This window comes from Lepisosteus oculatus, chromosome 3 (assembly GCF_040954835.1).
Source record: "Lepisosteus oculatus isolate fLepOcu1 chromosome 3, fLepOcu1.hap2, whole genome shotgun sequence".
NCBI lineage: Eukaryota > Metazoa > Chordata > Actinopteri > Semionotiformes > Lepisosteidae > Lepisosteus > Lepisosteus oculatus.
The window spans coordinates 838,459-857,010 of NC_090698.1; the positions used below are offsets into that span (position 1 = coordinate 838,459).

The 18,552-nt window shown below is 52.5% G+C and overlaps 1 protein-coding gene across 1 annotated transcript; it reads right to left on the reverse strand.

Moving 5' to 3' along the window:
- Window positions 1–9,363: 9,363 nt before the first annotated feature.
- On the reverse strand, window positions 9,364–13,641 carry rhoub (ras homolog family member Ub). Its single transcript, XM_006627708.3, has 3 exons — window positions 13,215–13,641; window positions 11,609–11,667; window positions 9,364–10,863 (listed from the first exon to the last, which is right to left on the reverse strand). Exons 1-3 carry the CDS (start codon window positions 13,426–13,428, stop codon window positions 10,408–10,410), a joined length of 729 nt encoding a protein of 242 aa, XP_006627771.2. The 5' UTR covers window positions 13,429–13,641; the 3' UTR covers window positions 9,364–10,407.
- Between the last annotated feature and the right edge of the window lie 4,911 nt (window positions 13,642–18,552).

The following is an 18,552-nucleotide window of genomic DNA, read 5'->3' on the forward strand; positions in this document are numbered from 1 at the left end:
GCCTCCCTGGAAATCCTTATCAAAGAGCTATAAAAACTGTAAATCAGGTGCTGTAAAAGGAAAAAGGTCCTGAGTTTACGTCATCAAAGATATCAAGGTCCCAGGCATGTCCGAACCCTGCTGTCATGCTCTTTGACCGCAGTCTGTGATCTGGCTGTGCAGTTCAGCTGAAGGGAAAGCAGGGTGACTTTAATTTGAGCGTGGAGCTGCAGAGCTGATGAGGAACACAGACGAACAGAAAGCTGCTGCAGACTGGTAGAACACTAAAACCTCACGAAGGCCACAGCAGGCTGGGAATCGCTGGTCTAAACAGTGAAGAGTGACTTCTCTGTACACGAGCGATCTAGCACACCTCGCGGTGGTGGCTGGAACCCTGCCCAGCTCCCACGGGCAGCCTCAGCCAGCAGCTCCTGTCCAGTCCATACCTGCGCATCGCGGAGGGACAGTGTGAAAGCAACGGCATTGAGTTCAGGCATTTTAAACACGCCGCCACAGAGGAGAGACGTTACGGACCAGTGGGCCCCAGCATTGTAGAAACTGCAGCTTCCACGAAGGGAGACAGCTTTTAAATCACCGCCTAGAGCACTAGTGTGTCATTCCAGGGCAGTAAAGTTGTCAGTAATTATCTCTGATTTACTGTTTAAATTGATACCTGGCAGAACGGAAAAGAAATACTTTTTATCGTCAGTTTTATGTTCCTCAATATTTGTGCCAAGATACTGTATATTTAATATGTTGTTTTTTCTAAAATGAACGTTAATCTGTCTTGCAAATGTGTGAGGACGTTCTGTGCTTTTCCTGGCTCCACAGCCGCGCTGGGCGTGGGCTCGTCCGGGGAGCTGCGGGAGCCCAGCCCCCGGAGTGCGACTCGCTCTGCGGGCGGAGTCAAGCGTTCAGGCACCGTTAGTGCCGCCAGCCGCTGAGAACTCACAGCGTGCTGGCCTGGGGTCACCGCTGGGCGCTGCTGCTCACTGGAAGGGGTGCGAGGAACCCCCTCTGTCAGTCCACCCGCAGAGCAGCGCGACTCAGCTAAGAAAGCTGAGGTCTGTACTTCTGTAACCCTGCCCCTGCTGGTGCTGCCCCGTCAGGCTGCTGCCCCTGGAGACAGCGCCTCGCTGTCAGATCCACAGCGAAAAGGATCAGAAAGCCCCTGAGTGCTTCACAGTGCCCCGATCCCACAGCGGGATGAGAATGTAGTAGCAGATGCAGACAGGAGGAGCCATCCTGCCCATCTGACCTGTCTGGGAGTTATTAGCCAATTGATCCCAAGATCTCATCCAGCTGTTTCTTGGAAGAATCCAGGGTATCGGCTTCAACAGCTGGGCAGCGTGTTCCATACTTGGTTTCCTTGGAAGAAAGATCCTGTAATTGTTCTCCTGTAACACCGAGTGTGCCGGAACCCCCAGCACTTGCGAGCACATGATCACACCGCCCGCCTGCCCACTGCACTGACCAGGCCTGCGGGCACCTCTCTCCCTCCAGGACGACTCAAAGACAGGTCAGATGTCCCTACAGCAAGGCCCTGAGTGTGGTCAGTGTGACGAGTGTGATGACGGATTCATGCACCGACTGTGTAGGTACAGCAATTCAATAACTACAGAGTGTAACAGTGGAGATGCCATTCTGAATAGGAAAGAAGACTTCACTTCTTCAGTTTTGGAGGGATTCTTTCAGAAACGTTGACAAAACTTTTTTTGCTGAACCCCTGTAGAAGCACAAAGCAAAAAAGGTACTTGAGGTTTTACAGTTGACGTCAGAAGATCTGGACACGCAATCAAAGAGCAAATCCCTCTTCGTCTGCAGCCTCTGACGTGCAGACACTTTCTGTACAAACGGTCTGCAGGCTGCTGCTCAGCTGCACATGCGCAGCTGAGGCTGAGGCAGCTGCACAGACGAGGGGCGAGCCCTCTGCCAAGCATGGCAAGGGTGAAGGACGCTCAGGCAGGCAGAGGGTGGCTCTATTTATAGGGCTGCTCCAATGCTGGCGCCAGCCGATGTGCACAGAGCAAACGCACAGCAATTATAAACAGATTAGGTGACGAAACCAGCGTGCTCCATTTGGCATCGTGGGGTGGCAATTAAAACATCAATTGGAGCAATTCAAGCGCTCTCTCTTCCAAGTCAGGTCCCTGACAGCGTCTGGGCTGGGATCCTTCCAGGAGGAGGTCGAGGCTGTGTTGAAGGTTACTTTCCTATTTTTAACAGGAAGTGAGGGGCTGTATTGGGGCTGGTTCTGATTATCTGGATGTGCGCTAGCGTTCGCCTCAGGCTGGCCCCAGTACTGATGAAGCAGCCAGCTGTTCTTCATAGATCTCTGGAGTCTGACCCTGTCTAGCATTTAGACTCACGTGTTTTTGTGTGAGCTCTCTACCGGTGCCATTATTACTTTTTATTAGTAGTTGTAGTATCTCACGTTCTAGCTTACTTCCAGTAAACAAGTTGCAGTGCTGTGTTCTCTCTGTTCTCAGTGGTCCTGTATATTAAGCACAGAGTACACTGTGCTAGATGCTTCCTGTATATCAAGAGACTCTCTTCCACCACAGGGCCTCCAACATAAGCTTTTAAAAGAGGGAATTTTTGTGGATGAGAAAAAACAGCTTCTAAAAGCGCACATTCCTAAGAGCTCAACACAAACCAGTGTCAGGAAGCTGTCGACACGTGCCCTTCCCCTTGCAGCGAGCACACCCCCAGTCCCACAGAAACAAGTCCTCCAGAACAGGGAGGCAGCCGGACAGCTGGACACAGCTGCAGCTTCTTGGAAAAGGAGAATCTGGGGGGATTTTCCATCTCTCATTCTGTCAACACCAGAGTAAAACAGAATAATTAGATTTTGCTCCTTGGCAAAGAAATCAAGGGAAAAGTAGCAGAATGATGCCGACAAAGCGTTGAAATCCCTGAAAGCACTGCAGCAATTAAGACAACAAAGGGATCCTGTGCTGCAGAGGAAGTGTCCCTGGTGCTTTCCTGACCTCTGCCCTCTCTGAGATCAGCGGCGCGGGCAGGTAAAGGGCTCCGCCGGCCGGAAGCCCTCGCGCTTCAAAGGAGGCCGGGGAGCGCGGGGAGGTCTGGGGCTCATGGCAGCAATTAGGGCCGGGGGCCCCGCTGTGCCTGCCAGGCTGGGGGCTCCAGGAAGGGCATTAACCCCGGCAGCCTGGAGGAGCGCAGAGCCTCGTGGCCGGAGAGCAGGCGGGGGTCAGCGAAATTCCTGCTGAAACTGATGTCTGCACACTCACAGGAGCGCACCCGCAATGTCTCACTGGGGCTTAGAAGACACAGGCGTGCCACAGAGCAACCGTGCATCTCCTCGTCAGCGTTTCCATTCGGCCTGTTCATTCTGTCAGCCTCCGTCGCCACTCTCTAAAAGGAGAGAACTGAAAAGGCAAAACCTGAGAACGCTGAACCTGAGAGCAGATATAGTCACTTCTGATTCTTGACCTGCTGCGCCGGGCGCTGGAGACCAGGGCCACAGGTCTCCGCTGCGTCAGCAGATGATCCAGTGCAGCCAGGGCCCAGTATACAAACCAGTGAAGCTTAAAGTGTAGTGAGGCGCAGCCCAGGGAGCAGAGGGTCAATGGGGGAGGAGAAGGGGGGGAGTGGATGAGGCAGCAGGAGGGAGAGGGTGGAGGATCTCAACCACACTGATCCCTAATGCTTGCTGAACACAAGCACTAGTAGCATAAAAGCAGGGAGCAGTGTGCTGAAGCACAGTGAAATCTCAGTAAAAACAGGGTACAGCATGGAGATGTGTGAAAAACTCCAACAGGAGCTGTGGAAATGAGAGCTCACCTTCTAAAGGGCTGTTCTGCTGAGCGCCAAGGGTGTGCCTCAGTGTGGGAGCATGTTAGTGGAGATCTGCCTGCACCTCTTTGCAGTTTTCCTGTATGATATAGCTCTGCTTTCCTCTTCCATCTGAGCCAGGAGGACACAGTCTCACTGGAGCTACAGGGCAGCTGAACATATTAACATATCAACAGATTAACCGTCTGGCCCCCGGACACCATGGGAAACACCACAAATATCCCATGACAATACCGGCAAACCTGGGCAGCACTGCTGACGGACTGGCGAGTGGTGAGGACTGGACAGCAGCTCCAGTGTCCCTGCATGGAGGGCCTGGGCTGCAGAACGAGAAACCAGAATGACAACAGTGACCAGGCCGAGAGTCACTGCACAGCAACAAGCCGCTCTGCTGCTGTCCCTGGTCAGAACGGCAAATTCCTCCGTCTCCGTCCCGTCCCGTCTCACACGCTGCGATGCAGACATCCACATGTTTCCACAGCACACACCCAGCAATCAGATCTGTGCACGAAGAAGGATTAAAAACAGTCATTATCTTGTACCATACAAAAACAGATTCGCCTTTCAGTATTAACAGGTTTTTCTTTGTTTTTTTTATGTATGTTGAGCAAAGCTGTTTCATGGAGAACAGCTAAATGCTGCGCTGCTCTTGAAAGTCACAAGATGTGAGCACACACAGGTCTGTGCTGAATCCATGAGTCTCAGGTTTTAAAACCTCTGCGCAAAAGAGGAAGAAACCAAGACGGCTGTTGGATCCAGGACTGCTGTGCAGGTTCCTCCAGGAAAGCAGGTCTGAGACAGAAGGGTGAGGGGTGAAATGGCTGTGTGAACAGACAGCCATGTACCGACAGATGGAATTATGGGTATGAATATTAATTGGCTGTTCATCCAATCATTATACTACTGGAAATGGTACTGACTTGGACAGGTGTGCATCCTCAGATAAGACCGCTCTGGCTGTGCCGTGTAAACCCCGGAGGAAGATAAGCAGTGCTCTCCGTGCGGCCAGACTGGCGCGGTGGGCAGGCGGACCTGCTAGTGCCAGCCCCTGTGTCTTCTCTGCGGGCGCACAGGCCTCTCATTTCCTGTCTTAATTGACCCGCAGAGAGGCAGCGCTGTCATTTCCCATGCTATAGCACATCTGCTCCACTTGCTGATAGGATTTCACTCTGCCTGGGCTTCCCCGCTGTGGATAGACTGGGCCCCAGTAACAGGGCACAGGTAGTAGTGAAACTGCCATTTCCTGTGAAGGACTGAGCGGTGATTTTAAAATTCATGACTCTTGCCCCTCGGGCTTGTGGATCTGGAGATGGACGCTGGGCACCTGAGATAAGCAGAAGCTGAAATCCTTGTGGTCCCTGAACCTGAATACAGTTGAAGGCCTTTAGCTTTACCTTACCTGCAGGGCTCCACAGCAGGACAGACTCGACTCCATTAGGACACCTGGTGCAGCTGAGTCCGTTTTTTAATCCTTTATTTTACAATCTTAGTCAAGAGAAAACCCAAATGTCCATTTTTCCAGCAGAGCTTTTACTGGAGAAATTGCAGCAAAGCATCTTGCACAAGGGTACAGCACTGACCTAGGGTCTGAACTCACAACCCTGCGCTGCACAGCCCAGAGCCCTGACGGCTGTTTTCTTCTCCGCTGATCTCCAGCTGGCACATGTGCTTCCCTTGTCAATGTGTGAGACTGCGCCCCCTTGGTCAGCAGGTGAAGAGGCTGCTTTCCAGTGCTGTTTATCCATCTGCTGGCTGCCTCTGTCACAGCAACAGGACGCCTGATGGAACAGGGCCACAGACAGGGAGCTGCTGACTGCAGCCGGGTGTGTTGTCTGAAAGGGGGGGCGGAGGAAATCAGTACAGAGACCTTTGTCTACCTGGATAATTTCAGACAGCCCTTTGAAAACATCAGGCTTTTGTGAGGGCCTGCTTATCTCCCCAGTTCCAGAGATCAAAGCTTTTGGAGAGGCGAGGAGGGAGGGCAAAGTCCCTGCTGTCAACAGCAAATAATGGAAAGGAAGTCCCAGCAAAACAAACTGTGGATTTTCCACTGAACCCTTCCCAGACAGAGCGAGGAGAGAGCGGGAGAGAGACAATAACCTGGCGAAGAGAAGAGCCCTTCCTGCCAACACACCTAACGCACCCCCCAGTGCAGCAGCCAATCAGATGACAGCTTCATCATTATTAATAAGGGCTGATCAAGCACCGGCTTTCCAAAGGCACACTGAGGTCTCCACAGAGCAGTGAGCCTCTCGCACGGGACTGCTGCCCTGCAGCTTTCACACAGCGAGATTGAACAGTGTGAACAGCCTCCCTTGACACAGTCACAAGACAACAGCTGAGTCCTCCGTGACCCTGGTCACCAGCAACATGAGCGTAAAAACAGGACAGACTGATTTATGATGTAGCTAAGTAAAGGTGCTACATGCTGGGCTTGTGCGCAGACAGAGCTGGAGTCTCTAGCCCATCTCAACGGAGAGTAACACCAGATCCCGGATTCCTGCTTTACAAGTGCAGTATCTTCCAGAACAATAGTGGGCTTTCTGCCCCTCAACAGAGATGGTTGCAGAAAAAACTTGCTTCCCACTTTCTTAAACATGAGAACTTCCACAAAGCAAAGAAGGCCATTGGGCTTGTCTGAACCAAATCATCTCATGTGGTTTCTAAGTTTAGTTTGGTGGTTAATAGATCAATGCAGCTCATTGATTCGACAATCTCCTCCATCTGTTTATTCAAAGAAACTTCAACAACAGGACTGAACGGCACGTTCCAGACTCCTACAACCCTTTGTGTAATGAAATGACATACCTCCTCTTTAAAGTTTTAACTTCACTTCTCCTTCGTTTCCACAGGTGCTATCCGGTTCGTGCTTCACTGCTCATTCTGAAGTCCACTTGGTCTTCTCTGTTCAAGACCAAAGGGGTCCAGTTCCTTCAGCCTGTCAGTGCAGCACATCCCTTTAAACTCTGGTCACTCCTGAGCTGGACTGACTCCAGAGCAGCAGTCTTTTTTGTTATATGGTGAATACAACTGTACACAATACGCTGTTTGAGGCCATTCATACATACTAGTATTATATATAATACTAGTATATTATAATACTATAACAAAACATCCCTTGATTTAAATTCCGAGCACAGCAGTGCCATCACACCGACCCATGTGGCCTGTTTTTAATTGTTGGGGTGCAAGTGCTGGCTGCCTGTGTCATTCAACCAGCCTGCCTGAGTGAGCTCACTGGAGAACGTTTCAGGTCATTCGTGACACCAACCTTGATAAAAGGTTCTGTGATGAAAAGGACTTTGTTTTCACCTGGGAGATAAGCAAGAGCCCTGGAAGTTTGTCTAGGGGTGGGGACCTTGTAAATAATGAAACATGAAAGTCGGATCTAATCTGCCTCTTGCTGTGTGATATGTGGGACGATGGTGTGATTTACAGGTTTCAGGGAGCTGGGGTGCCCTGGTGTTAATCGGAGTCTGGAGCAGCTGTATGGGCGCCGGCCTGCAGGGAGTCACCTGGGTGTTACTACCTGTGTGTGCAGTTTGTACAGAAACGATGGTGACAGACAGCAAGACTCCTTACCTTGCTTCGACTGGAGCCCCAGAACAGATTCTTGATGCTTTCTTCCATCATACAAGTGTGTCTTTCTGCCATTGTGGTAGAAACGTGATTTTTCATAGACCAAAAGGCATGAGCATTACACATATAGTTTCATTTGTGAATTTTGATTTTTTGCTACATTGTTTTAAGGCAAAATATTTTACTTTTACTGGAAGAAAAATGAGCAGTAGAGCACAGTGAACTTCATAAACTGCACTGTAGCGTCTCTTTCACTCGCACAGTCTGCTGACAGGTCACTGCCTCCACATGACAGCTGATGAGTGATAAGACTGCGGACCGACCTGTGAACCTTGTGCAAGGGGATTTTCAGAAGAGTTATCTCCAGGGTGTAAAAGTAAATGCTACTGAAGCACAGATCACCTCCTGTTCCTTCATTCACACTCTTCTGAGGAGCACAGGGCAACGAGTTGAACTGGATTAGAAGTTAGAACCGATGCACAACAAGTATCCAGGCAATAAAAGTCCTTTGTTAGGAACACTGCTCCAAAGTAACAATGGGAAACAGAATGGAAATTGAAACAAATGAGCCTTTTCTTAAAATGATTTAGTCAAATTAAAGTAAGGAGTTTTGGCTTGGCTGGCAGAACGCTCTTCTGAGCAGCTTGGGAGCAGAAACAACAGAGACAAATACACCACAACCCCAGAACAGATTCATAGTTCTGCTGAAAGAATTGGTGTCATTACAATGCTTGATTAACATGGCTTGTGGCTTCAGATTACACACAGTGAGCACGCAGGAAGCCCAGTTGCGTATGTTGAGTGCAGCCAAACAAAAGAGAGTCCTGTCCTCACATGTCCTGACAGTCTTAACTCCTCCTAAATCAGTTTTCCGGTCCTGCTCCTGGTGGGCTGGTGTGTCTGCAGGTTTTCATTCCAGCTGGGCTCTAATCCATCTAAATCGACTCATTATTGGCTCAGTGTAGCTACGTCTCCCAGTCTTAAAGAGACACAGGAAGCCTGCAGGCACATCAGCCCCCCAGGACCAGGACAGCTCCTCCTCTGACTGAGCAGGGAGAAGCATTGAGGTCAAAGTCCTTTCCCTGCATTAACACTGTGTCTGAAAAAGCAGGGTGAAAAAAAAGTGATTAAAGATAAAGCAGCAGCAAGATTCTGGGATCGATAAACAAACTAGGCAGTTTGGTATCGTCTGCAAATACTGTAGAAGCAGGGTTTTGATAAATGGAGGAAAAATCTCATGAGAAAGCACTGAGCTGGAAGAGGACACTTATGGAAGAAACAGATGTTTATGCTGACAAACTGTTTTCATCTTCTAGACAAGCTGGCTAAGCAAATATAACTACAAACAAAATTCTAGGATATTTAGTCAAAAGTATAGAATTCGTATGAATGGACGTTCTGTCAAAAATCATTTAGTACACTTGTAAGGAATCATGACAATGTTTAGCAGTCTAAATATCCATTGCTCTATCCTGTGATCCTGTGGGGAAGGTCGAACAGTAGCTCAAGAAGACTGGGCAGGTCCAGGACACGGACCCCTGAGGCTGGGACGCTGACAGTGTTGTGAGGGGAAATGCACATTAGAACCCATGAGAGGCGCGGGACACTGCTGTTCGGGCCTGTGTGTGGCAACAGCAGCCTGGTGGAAGCAGACTGACTCCTCTCTCCTGCACAACCTCAGCCTGCCACTGCCCTTTCTGACTGACACTTCAGGCCTGGGGGACATTAATAGCCTGGTCATGCTCAGGCAGTTTTATTGAATCTTTCATTACTGCTTTTGGACTATTCTGCAAACGTATGATAGATAGTCCTTCACGTGCAGGTACTTACACACACCCAGCAGCCTCACTCCGGGTCTGGTGACAGGAGAGCAAGCAGAGTAAGACACAGCCATCTGTCAGCCCAGTCCTGCAGCACACAGACAGGCACAGCCCTCCTCCTGCCCACCTACACCCCCTTCCAGACAGAATCAGGCCACGGGGACAGTTTTATCAGGATTTTTATTTATTGCATCAAAGAACACCTGACTGGTAGGTACATCCCAAGGTGATGCCGGCCACTGAGCAACATACCAGCTGCTGCTTCTACTTGTTCTACAGGCAGGCAAGAGCCAATCTGAATACCTCATGATCACTTATTGTCCAGTAAGACCCACGGCTCAACGCAGAAGACAAACCGGGCCCGTCCAGGGCCTCATGTAGAACCCTTGTGACTGCAGGTGTAGTCCACTGGCTTGGCCACAGGCTCCTCTGGCCATTACGGACCAATCGGATCCATTCCCCCACTTCGATTGGCCACTGCCTGCCTTTTGGGGGGTCACATGGGCCCCAGGCTGCCTGCAACTTCAGCATTCACATGGCATCACATTATAAAACACCAAAGGAAGAAAAAAAAAGGAACAGCTTCTTAAAAATGAGAAGCAACATGATCATTCACAGTTCCCTATCTCACCCACATTTATTGCTGGTGAAATACCTGTAGTTCTTTTAGTGGCTGTATGTACAGAAGTGTGGAGCAATACTGTGGTCCCATCTGTCCATCTGTCCAGAACGCCTTCGGTCTCTTGTCCTGAGCAACAGTCAACATGCTTGTAAGTCTATGCTAACAGGGTCAGAGATCGAACGGTGCTCTTCAGGAGTGAACACCAGAAGTGACCGTCCGTGAGGTTGGAGGGTGGAGTCAGAAGAGGACAGGACAGGGGAGGGACGGGAGCGCTGGAGCAGGGACACCGCGGAGGAATGTGAAGGTTCGATCTGATTTGCATTTTAGAACGGACAGACGCAGATCTCATTTCCCGCACCGCTGTTTCAAATCACCACAGCTCCGATTACAAAATAAAATCATCCACAGGACATGACCGGGGCATTTTTCCGAGAGAGAAAAACATTTGTGTGAGCTTTGTGAAATAAATACGCGATGGAGACGGAGGGGCGGTGGTGACAGGGCCACCCCCGGGTGCCCAGGTCCCTGCGGGAGGACGGTCGCGCCCCTGCCCCCTGCCCCCTGCCGCGGGGTCGCGGGGTCGCGGGGTCACTGCACGCAGACGTACTTCTTCCACCAGGCCTTGGACAGCGTCTTCATCTTGTCGGCTGTGCTGCGCACCTGGCACTCCTTGCGCGCGCGGCGCTCGGAGAAGCGCAGGCCGGCGGCGATGGCGGCGTCGAACACCTCCTTCAGGTTCTTCTGCGTCAGCGCCGAGCACTCCACGTAGGCCACGGCGCCCAGCTTGTCGGCCAGCCCGCGGGCGTCCCCCCCGGCCACGGGCCGCTCCTGCCGCCGCGCCAGCTCGATCAGCACCTTCACGTCCTGCCGCAGGTCGCACTGGGTGCCCACCAGCACCACGGGCGCCAGCGGGCAGCACCGGCGGATCTCCGGGACCCACTTCTCCCACACGTTCTGGAAGGAGGCCGGGCTGACCACGCTGAAGCACAGCAGCAGGGCGTCGGCGCGTGGGTAGCACAGGTGCCGCAGCTTGTCGAACTCGTCCTGCAGGAGAGCCGGGGACACAGCCGTGAGGCCCGGGGACACGGACACGGACACGGACACGGGCGGGCTCCTCGGGCCGGGACACGTGCGGAACGGGCTCACTGACTGGCGTGAAAACCCGTCCTTGTGCCATTGTCTCCTGCAGTCTTGTTCTACTGTTTCCTCTTGTTTTCGAATGAACAGAGGAAGATTAAACACTGCAGCCAAACAGCTTAAAGTATGTGTGCTGGAGGGGGGGCTGGAATTCGGCGCAGCGCAGATTAACTGGGGTGGAACCTCGACACACCCCCACCCCCCTCACAGATCAGCACTTATGGTCTTAAAGCAAACTGTAATTGTCCCAAACAGCACCTTCCTTCTCATATCATTTCACATCCGACCCCTCTGCACGCAGCGCATACACAGCCCTGCTGCAGGACACCGTTCCCACTCCCTTGAAAACATTGTTTATGGCTTCAGGAGGGAACAGGCTTATCATGTGCAGCAGCTCTGCCCCAGCTTGTCTCTCTGGCTTGCTGGCTCCCGTGTGTACTAACAGGGCAGAGCGCACGCACTGCGCTGTGATAAGGAGCAGGGCTCCTGCAGCTCTGGATGTTTGCCCAGGTATTAACTGTGCTCTCCCCCAGCACCGCACGCCCGTCGCGAAACAAAGGGCCCAGCAGCTCCAGGGCGATGCGCTGTGCGCGGGCAGGGTGCAGAGGGGGTCGCCCCAGGGGGGGAGACGGGCGAGAGACGTGCTGCTTACCTGCCCCGCGGTGTCACAGAGCTGCAGCTGGACCGGCGTCCCGTCCACCTGCACCACCGCTGCAATCAGAGGAGAAGAGTCAGACCTGAGCTCAGCCTCCCAGAGCCCCCACCCCCCCAGGGGAGCCCCCAGTCCCAGAGCCCCCACCCCCCAATCCCAGAGCCCCGCCCCACTGGAGCCACAGCAGGCAGCAGAGGGGCGACTCCCACACAGCCGCTGGCGTCCGCTGGCGCGGGGAGGGAGGGGCCTCCAGTCTGCAGTGAGGTCTGTGTCCCAGCACAGACAGGAGCTGCGAGGGAGACCTGCGGCCTCTGCTCCCACACTGGAAGCTGACCAGTCTGCTGACGCTGTTGGCGACGAGCAGGAGCTCTGCTCCCAGAACAGCAGCAGGTCCACACTCCAGCACAGCCAGACAGGTCCGCTCACCACAGCGCGCTCCGCAGCAGACAGCCAGAGCTCGAGTCGCCAACCAGCCTTTCAGCCCATCTGGATTGTTCCACACTCCCGCCACCCTTTGTGTAAAGCTCTGTTATAAATGCTCTTCTCTGAGCCTGGGAGATGTGCCTCTCTAAAGGGAGTGGAAGACCTGCAGGGCCCTGGGCGGGTCAAGACTGGACCCTGTCAGGGTTCTGGTGAAAGACCCAGCAGTGTGAAGGTCTCCGCTGCCTATCTGCTCCAGTATGGGACTGTTACTGCGGAGTCTCTTGGACAGCACAGCGCTGCGACTATCACACAGCCCAGAGAAAGGGCGTCTGTCTGCAGTGGAGAAGACAATGGACAAGTGTGCTATTTTTAAACCCGTGTCTGTCAGTTAGAAAAACTCGTCTTCCTGAACGGAAATGACCGGGGTTCTAGTGTTTGGTCTGCTGCGCAGCGCGCGTGCGAGTCGGGGAAGGGGAGTCGCCGGTGGGTCGATCAGGGGCGCAGTGGTGCCTGACTGGACCCCAGCTCGCGCAAACTCCTCCCGAGCTGCCGTGCGAGGACGCGATCGCGGAGGGGCTTGGAGGCGTGGAGGAGACCTGAGCGAGGCGCCGCGCCACGCAACCGCCTGGCCTGAGTCGCGCATCGCCAGCGGCGCCCGGCGAATCCGCGCTCCAGCGCAGTTTACATCCCGTCCGGTACCGACAGCCCAGCTGTCCATCGCCAACGGGGAGAAGCGCGCCCCCGGGTGCTGGCTTGTTTCTGCTGTCCCGGTACTCCCTCTGCAGAGACGCGCAGACCCCCTCTCGGACCCCTCGGCCCCTCGCTGGGCACCCCAGTGCGCCGAGAGCCGTGCATCCCGTGGAGCTGACCAGCTGTGCGCGCGGCCCTGGGTTCGAGCTGCGCGAGCAGAACCGGGACGGGGGGCAGAACCCGGCCCGAGTTCCGGGCCAGACGCGGAGGTTTCGAGGACTCGATCACTTCCCGCAGACCTCTGGGGTGACGGAGTGGCAACAGTGCCTCAGCAGACCTGGGGCTTGGGCTTCACCGAGCTCCTCTTCCTCGGGCTCCTGAACGTCAACACGTTTCCCGCAGCAGGACGTGTGTCTGCCCAACACGAACCCGGCTCAGTACCGGCTCGGGGCTGCAGCCAGCCGGAGCGCCAGCGAGGAGACGCGCCGCTTACCTGAGAAGTCGTCGAAGGCCGTGGGCACGTATTTCGTGGGGTAGCCGTTGGTGGTGTAGCTGACCACCAGGCTGGTCTTGCCCACCGCCCCGTCCCCCAGCAGGACGCACTTCAGCGGCCGCTCCTGCGCGCCGCCCGGGCGGGCCGGCCGGGCCCTGTGCGGCGGCACCGGGGGAGCCGCTGTCCGCTGACCCACGGGCGCGTCACGGGGCATGTCGAGACCACTCCACGGACCGGCTTCTGCGGAATCCCCAGAATAGATGAAGAAACGCCGATTCTAGAGCACAACCGCTTTCATTTAAAAACACCGGGTGTAAAATGAAAATAATTCAAGTTTGAGGATTCATTTCCGAAAGACTAACTATGTGTTAAAAGATATCCCCGCTGTGCAAACCTCCTCGAGCGCACGAGCACTGGCAGAAGCGCGGCCGCGAGACTCCGGTATAAAGCGCGAGCTCATTAGCCTATCCCCGCCCCCGTGTTGCGTCACCGCGCTTTCAAACCGCCGCGCGCGGAGGACTGGCCGGAGCACTGTATCCCCATAGCATTTAAAACATGGGAAAAAAGCCCCTTTCAAGCCGCCTTACCATTGAGTATAGAAGAAAAATGACACAGCACTATGTAATTAGTGCCTATACTTATACGGTTACGTGATTTATTTGCAGTGTAGGAGGCTGCAAAGGGCTGGAAACGGTCCGCTCTCCTAACACAAACATCACGCCGCGCTGCGACAAGTGCCATCGGATCCGATCCTGCAGGTCGCTCAACACTTTCACACTGTCTTGCACACTACATTAATTTCCGGTAGATAATTCTGTTTTATTTACTGTATTAACCTATTTTATGCTCAGCGCCATGCGGTGAAGTGTGTTGCCTAAGAGAGATCGTGATTATTGATCACAGGCGGTCAACAGCCGGGAGGTCCTGGGTATCGATTCCCTCACTTCAGTTACCTGCTGCGGCGTTTGCGATTGATCTGTTTGTGATTAGTTGGTTACAGAAGTCAGGTAAAGGAAACTACAAAATTTACTACATCTGTAGCATTCCGCTGGTGAGCAAAAAAAGGAAAAAACACGAAATTGTGGGGTCGTACACAGTAATGTTTTGTGAGATACCTCATAACACCGCAGACACGACTGTTTTTGTACAGGAGCGCATGCGCTTCCGTGTTTGGGTGACCTAATTATAGAATGTGATTGTTATTATTATACACCTTTATGACACACGTTAGAAACACACATACACGGGTGTCTGTATATACAGAGCGAGTCTATAAAGCGCAATATGTCATCCAGAGCAACAGAACTGAGCTGCTGGATTACTCACGGCAGAAATAATCACAGCTTCGACTGCAGTCTCTTACATTTCCTTAGGTTAGTAGTAGATATTTCTGTCAACACCGCAAGTGTTTTTCTCAGTAAAAGGAGAAAACAGGCTCTGAGTTTTGTTTCCCAAAACTCTTAATGACGTCTTTCTGCGCAACCAACGGTATCGATTACCGTGTTAGCGTGAGTTACACGCTATAACTATCACAGACCCAAACAACATTCATAACCGGCGGCGAACACTGTCCCGAAGCAGGACCATCGTGCAAGCAGAGAAAATGTCAGCCGGGAGGTGTGGAGGGGGTGACGGGCCCTGGCGGAGCGGCAGTCGCCAGGAGCCCGAGTAATATCTGTGTGATAAACCCCGAGCCTCGGAATATTAATAACGACCCGACATGCCCGGACATGCCGCCTCGGCCGGTCTCCGACCACCTGGCGCTGGGGGGGCTTAACGGGCTTTTATTTTTACAGTCGACTTACAACAATAATAACAAAGATGAAAAAAAAAATTCAAAACATCCCCTGACAGTTTGCATCAACATGCGGGCCTTCACTCGGGGAAAACACCAGGACTATCAGAAATTACAGGCCTCTGCAAATCGTGTAGAATTGACGCAAACTTCAGAGTTACACTCTGCTCCCGCGTTAGAGGATACAGTATTAAAACTGTCGCCAGTCCTGTCTTGACGTTTTGTGCGGCCGCCTTCGAGTCTCGTCATTAATACTGTAGTAACTATGAGACCAGTCCGAGGGCTGCATGCAGTACCTCAGTAAAGTTACTGTTCTACATTCACATACTGTAATCAGCACTTTGTTCCCTGGTTTTGTTTTTTGGCTACTTTGCGCTTTTACATTAAGAGGTTTATCTCACTTTAAAATACCCTTCGGGGAGTCTGAGATGGCCCGCGGCGATTTGCCTACGTGACGCAGGCCGTGTGCGCACGAGGGGCGCGGGGAGTGGAGTGGGTCCCAGCGCTGTCCGGGACACTCAGGCTGTGGAAATTTAGCACCTCGTCCGCAGACAGCGTCTCAGCCACAGCGAGAAACGAGCATTTAACCGCATAGGTTTATAATCCGGAGATGAAATGCTCGCATTGTTTAACATGATCTATGGAAACCAGCTACAAAATGGACAGTTGACAATCAGCTTCATTAGTTCAGTTCACAATACATAATCCGTATTGTTATGAAAAAAGCTACAATGTGATATTTAAAATCTAATGAGTATGAACCGCTGCACTCAATTGCTCTGGCTTGCTATGTGACTAAAGTCCCTTTCAATGCTAACAAAGTGATGGCTTTGTATAACAATGGCTTAATGTCCCAGCTGTAGGTGTCTTTAGACTCATCAATGCACAACCTAACTGACTGAACTGCTGCTGAGTGGAGTGGCGACCGGCTGCATCACAATGGGGCTTCAACGGGACAGATGAGTCTGCAGCGCCCTCTGGTGGACACCGAGAGAATTCTTCTCCACAAAAAACATCCTTCGCAGTCAAAGTGCTCCAGATGCCTGTAATTATAATAATAATTGCTTACACTTATATAGCGCTTTTCTGGACACTCCACTCAAAGCGCTTTACAGGTAATGGGGACTCCCCTCCACCACCACCAATGTGCAGCATCCACCTGGATGATGCGACGGCAGCCATAGTGCGCCAGAACGCTCACCACACACCAGCTATCAGTGGGGAGGAGAGCAGAGTAATGAAGCCAATTCATAGAGGGGGATTATTAGGAGGCCATGATGGGGTAAAGGCCAGGGGGGAAATTTGGCCAGGACACCGGGGTTACACCCCTACTCTTTTCGAGAAGCGCCCTGGTATTTTTAATGACCACAGAGAGTCAGGACCTCGGTTTTACATCTCATCCGAAGGACGGCGCCTGTTTACAGTATAGTGTCCCCGTCACTATACTGGGGCATTAGGACCCACATGGACCGCAGGGTGAGCGCCCCCTGCTGGCCCCACTAACACCTCTTCCAGCAGCAACCTTAGTTTTTCCCAGGAGGTCTCCCATCCAGGTACTGACCTGGCTCACACCTGCTTAGCTTCAGTGGGTTGCCAGTTGTGAGTTGCAGGGTTATATGGCTGCTGGCTATATCACCCTGTACATCAATATAATTTGAAATATGACCTAACAGCAATTAAAACAAACGACCAATTAAAAAACAACATTTTGAAGCGAAGCCACTGCAATCGCTGAAACAACTGATTCAGTCCAGCAGTCCTGTGTTCACATAAACACTGTATCCCTGTGGAGGAACCAGGGGGCAGTCTGGTCTGTGCCCTGGGGCAGGGGCCCTGCGGAGAGCCAGCACACACTCCTCTCCCCCCTCCCGTCTCCCGCAGGTCTGCCCTGAGTGTCGGAGCTGTGCCTGGTCCTCAAGGCAAGCAGGGGCACCTCTTGTCCAACGCAGAGGAAGCTGCACTGCAGCAGCGATCAGCTCAGAGCGCTCTGGAGAGCAGCCGGGTCCCCATTCTGGGCGGCCCCCCGCCAACAGCACCCCAGCACACCCTGAGATCCCGGTCCTCTGGAGTTTCAGATGAGCAGACAGAACCTGCTCCTTATTCTGGTTTGTCCACCTATTGCTTAAGAGTAATTGATCGAATACAGGCTGTCTAATAAATATATTTCTCTTGGCTTTTTGACAGAACATGCTCCCCACACTCACGTACACTTTGCCATGACAGTTTGCTGAAGGAGCAGTCGCAGGTGGAATGGAGAAGACAGAGCCACAGAAATGAAGAGGTGGATCACGACGCAGGGCAGAATCGTGCACCACACGCGACCTGTAACCCTCTTCACCAGCTTTGGTTCCACAGTTTAAGTGACTCCAGTTTTTTACTGTCTCTACATAACTCCCTCGCTAAAACTCGACTCCCGTCTCAGATCCGTTCCTGGGCCTCTTGTTCCCGTGGGCAGTGCCTATGTCTTTCAGTCCTGTGCCCTGGAGTCTCTGAGCACCGCTGCCATGAAGCCACGCAGATTCGCAGTGCTGTACAGTAGGTGCTAGTGTACCCTGACGCCACCTGGCTGCAGCACTCTTCCCTCGCTCCTCCAGCCCACGTGAGCCACGCTGTGGGACTGGGCAGGGCTCGGAGTATCTCTCTTCAGTCTGGAGCAGCCAGCCAGACCTTACTGCCCCCTGCTGGGCAGCCTGCACAAGGGATCTCTTAGAAAACTCTCCCACAGAGGACAACAAACCCACACACAGTTAGTTTTCCAAGAGCTCCAAAGTTTTTTTTTTCCGTCACTTTTATTTATTGCAAGAGTCAAAGTAGGGTATTTTATACTTGGTAACAATACAAAAAAATCAATAATAACCATAATAATACTAATAATGACATTTGGATTCCTGTATTAAGACTTTCTCGTGTCTCTCTCAGAGCTGGGGGACTTCGGAGGCCTTGCTGCACCCTCAGGTGCCAGTGTCCCAGGCGCTGCAGAAACGTCTTCACTAACTTGCTACGTGCAGAGGTCCTCCTGCATCACAGGGGGCGCTGTCATATTCACATAACGCTTAGTGGTGCGCAGGGGCTCCCCCTTGTGGTGGTGCACTGGCAAATTCTACTGTTGCAGTGCAGCTCACCCAGTAAACACTTTCCTGAGTTTACACCAGGGAATGGGTGAACAAGAAAAACTAACTTTGATCACTGGGATTCGTGGTTCTTTCATACAAATCACTCAAGATTCTGGCTAAATGGGGCCGGACCTGCTTGTGAGTTGATGCAACACTCTGCTTCTCTCTCCTCCTCCAAGTTCTTCTCTTCTTGCTGAGGCTGGGGCCACATGTCCACTGCCAGTCCAGATCCCATCACGATCAAGCAGAGGAAGTAGACTCAACTATCGCTCCCGTATGTAAAATGTGATACGACAGGTTCAACATTCCAATCGCTGTGTAGCACAACACACCCGACGATCTCCGGTCCTCGAAAGCATACGCTTTTTATATCGTTGTTAGTACAGACGAGGTCTGTCTGATCAGCTTGTGTCCTCCTGCGAGCTCAAAC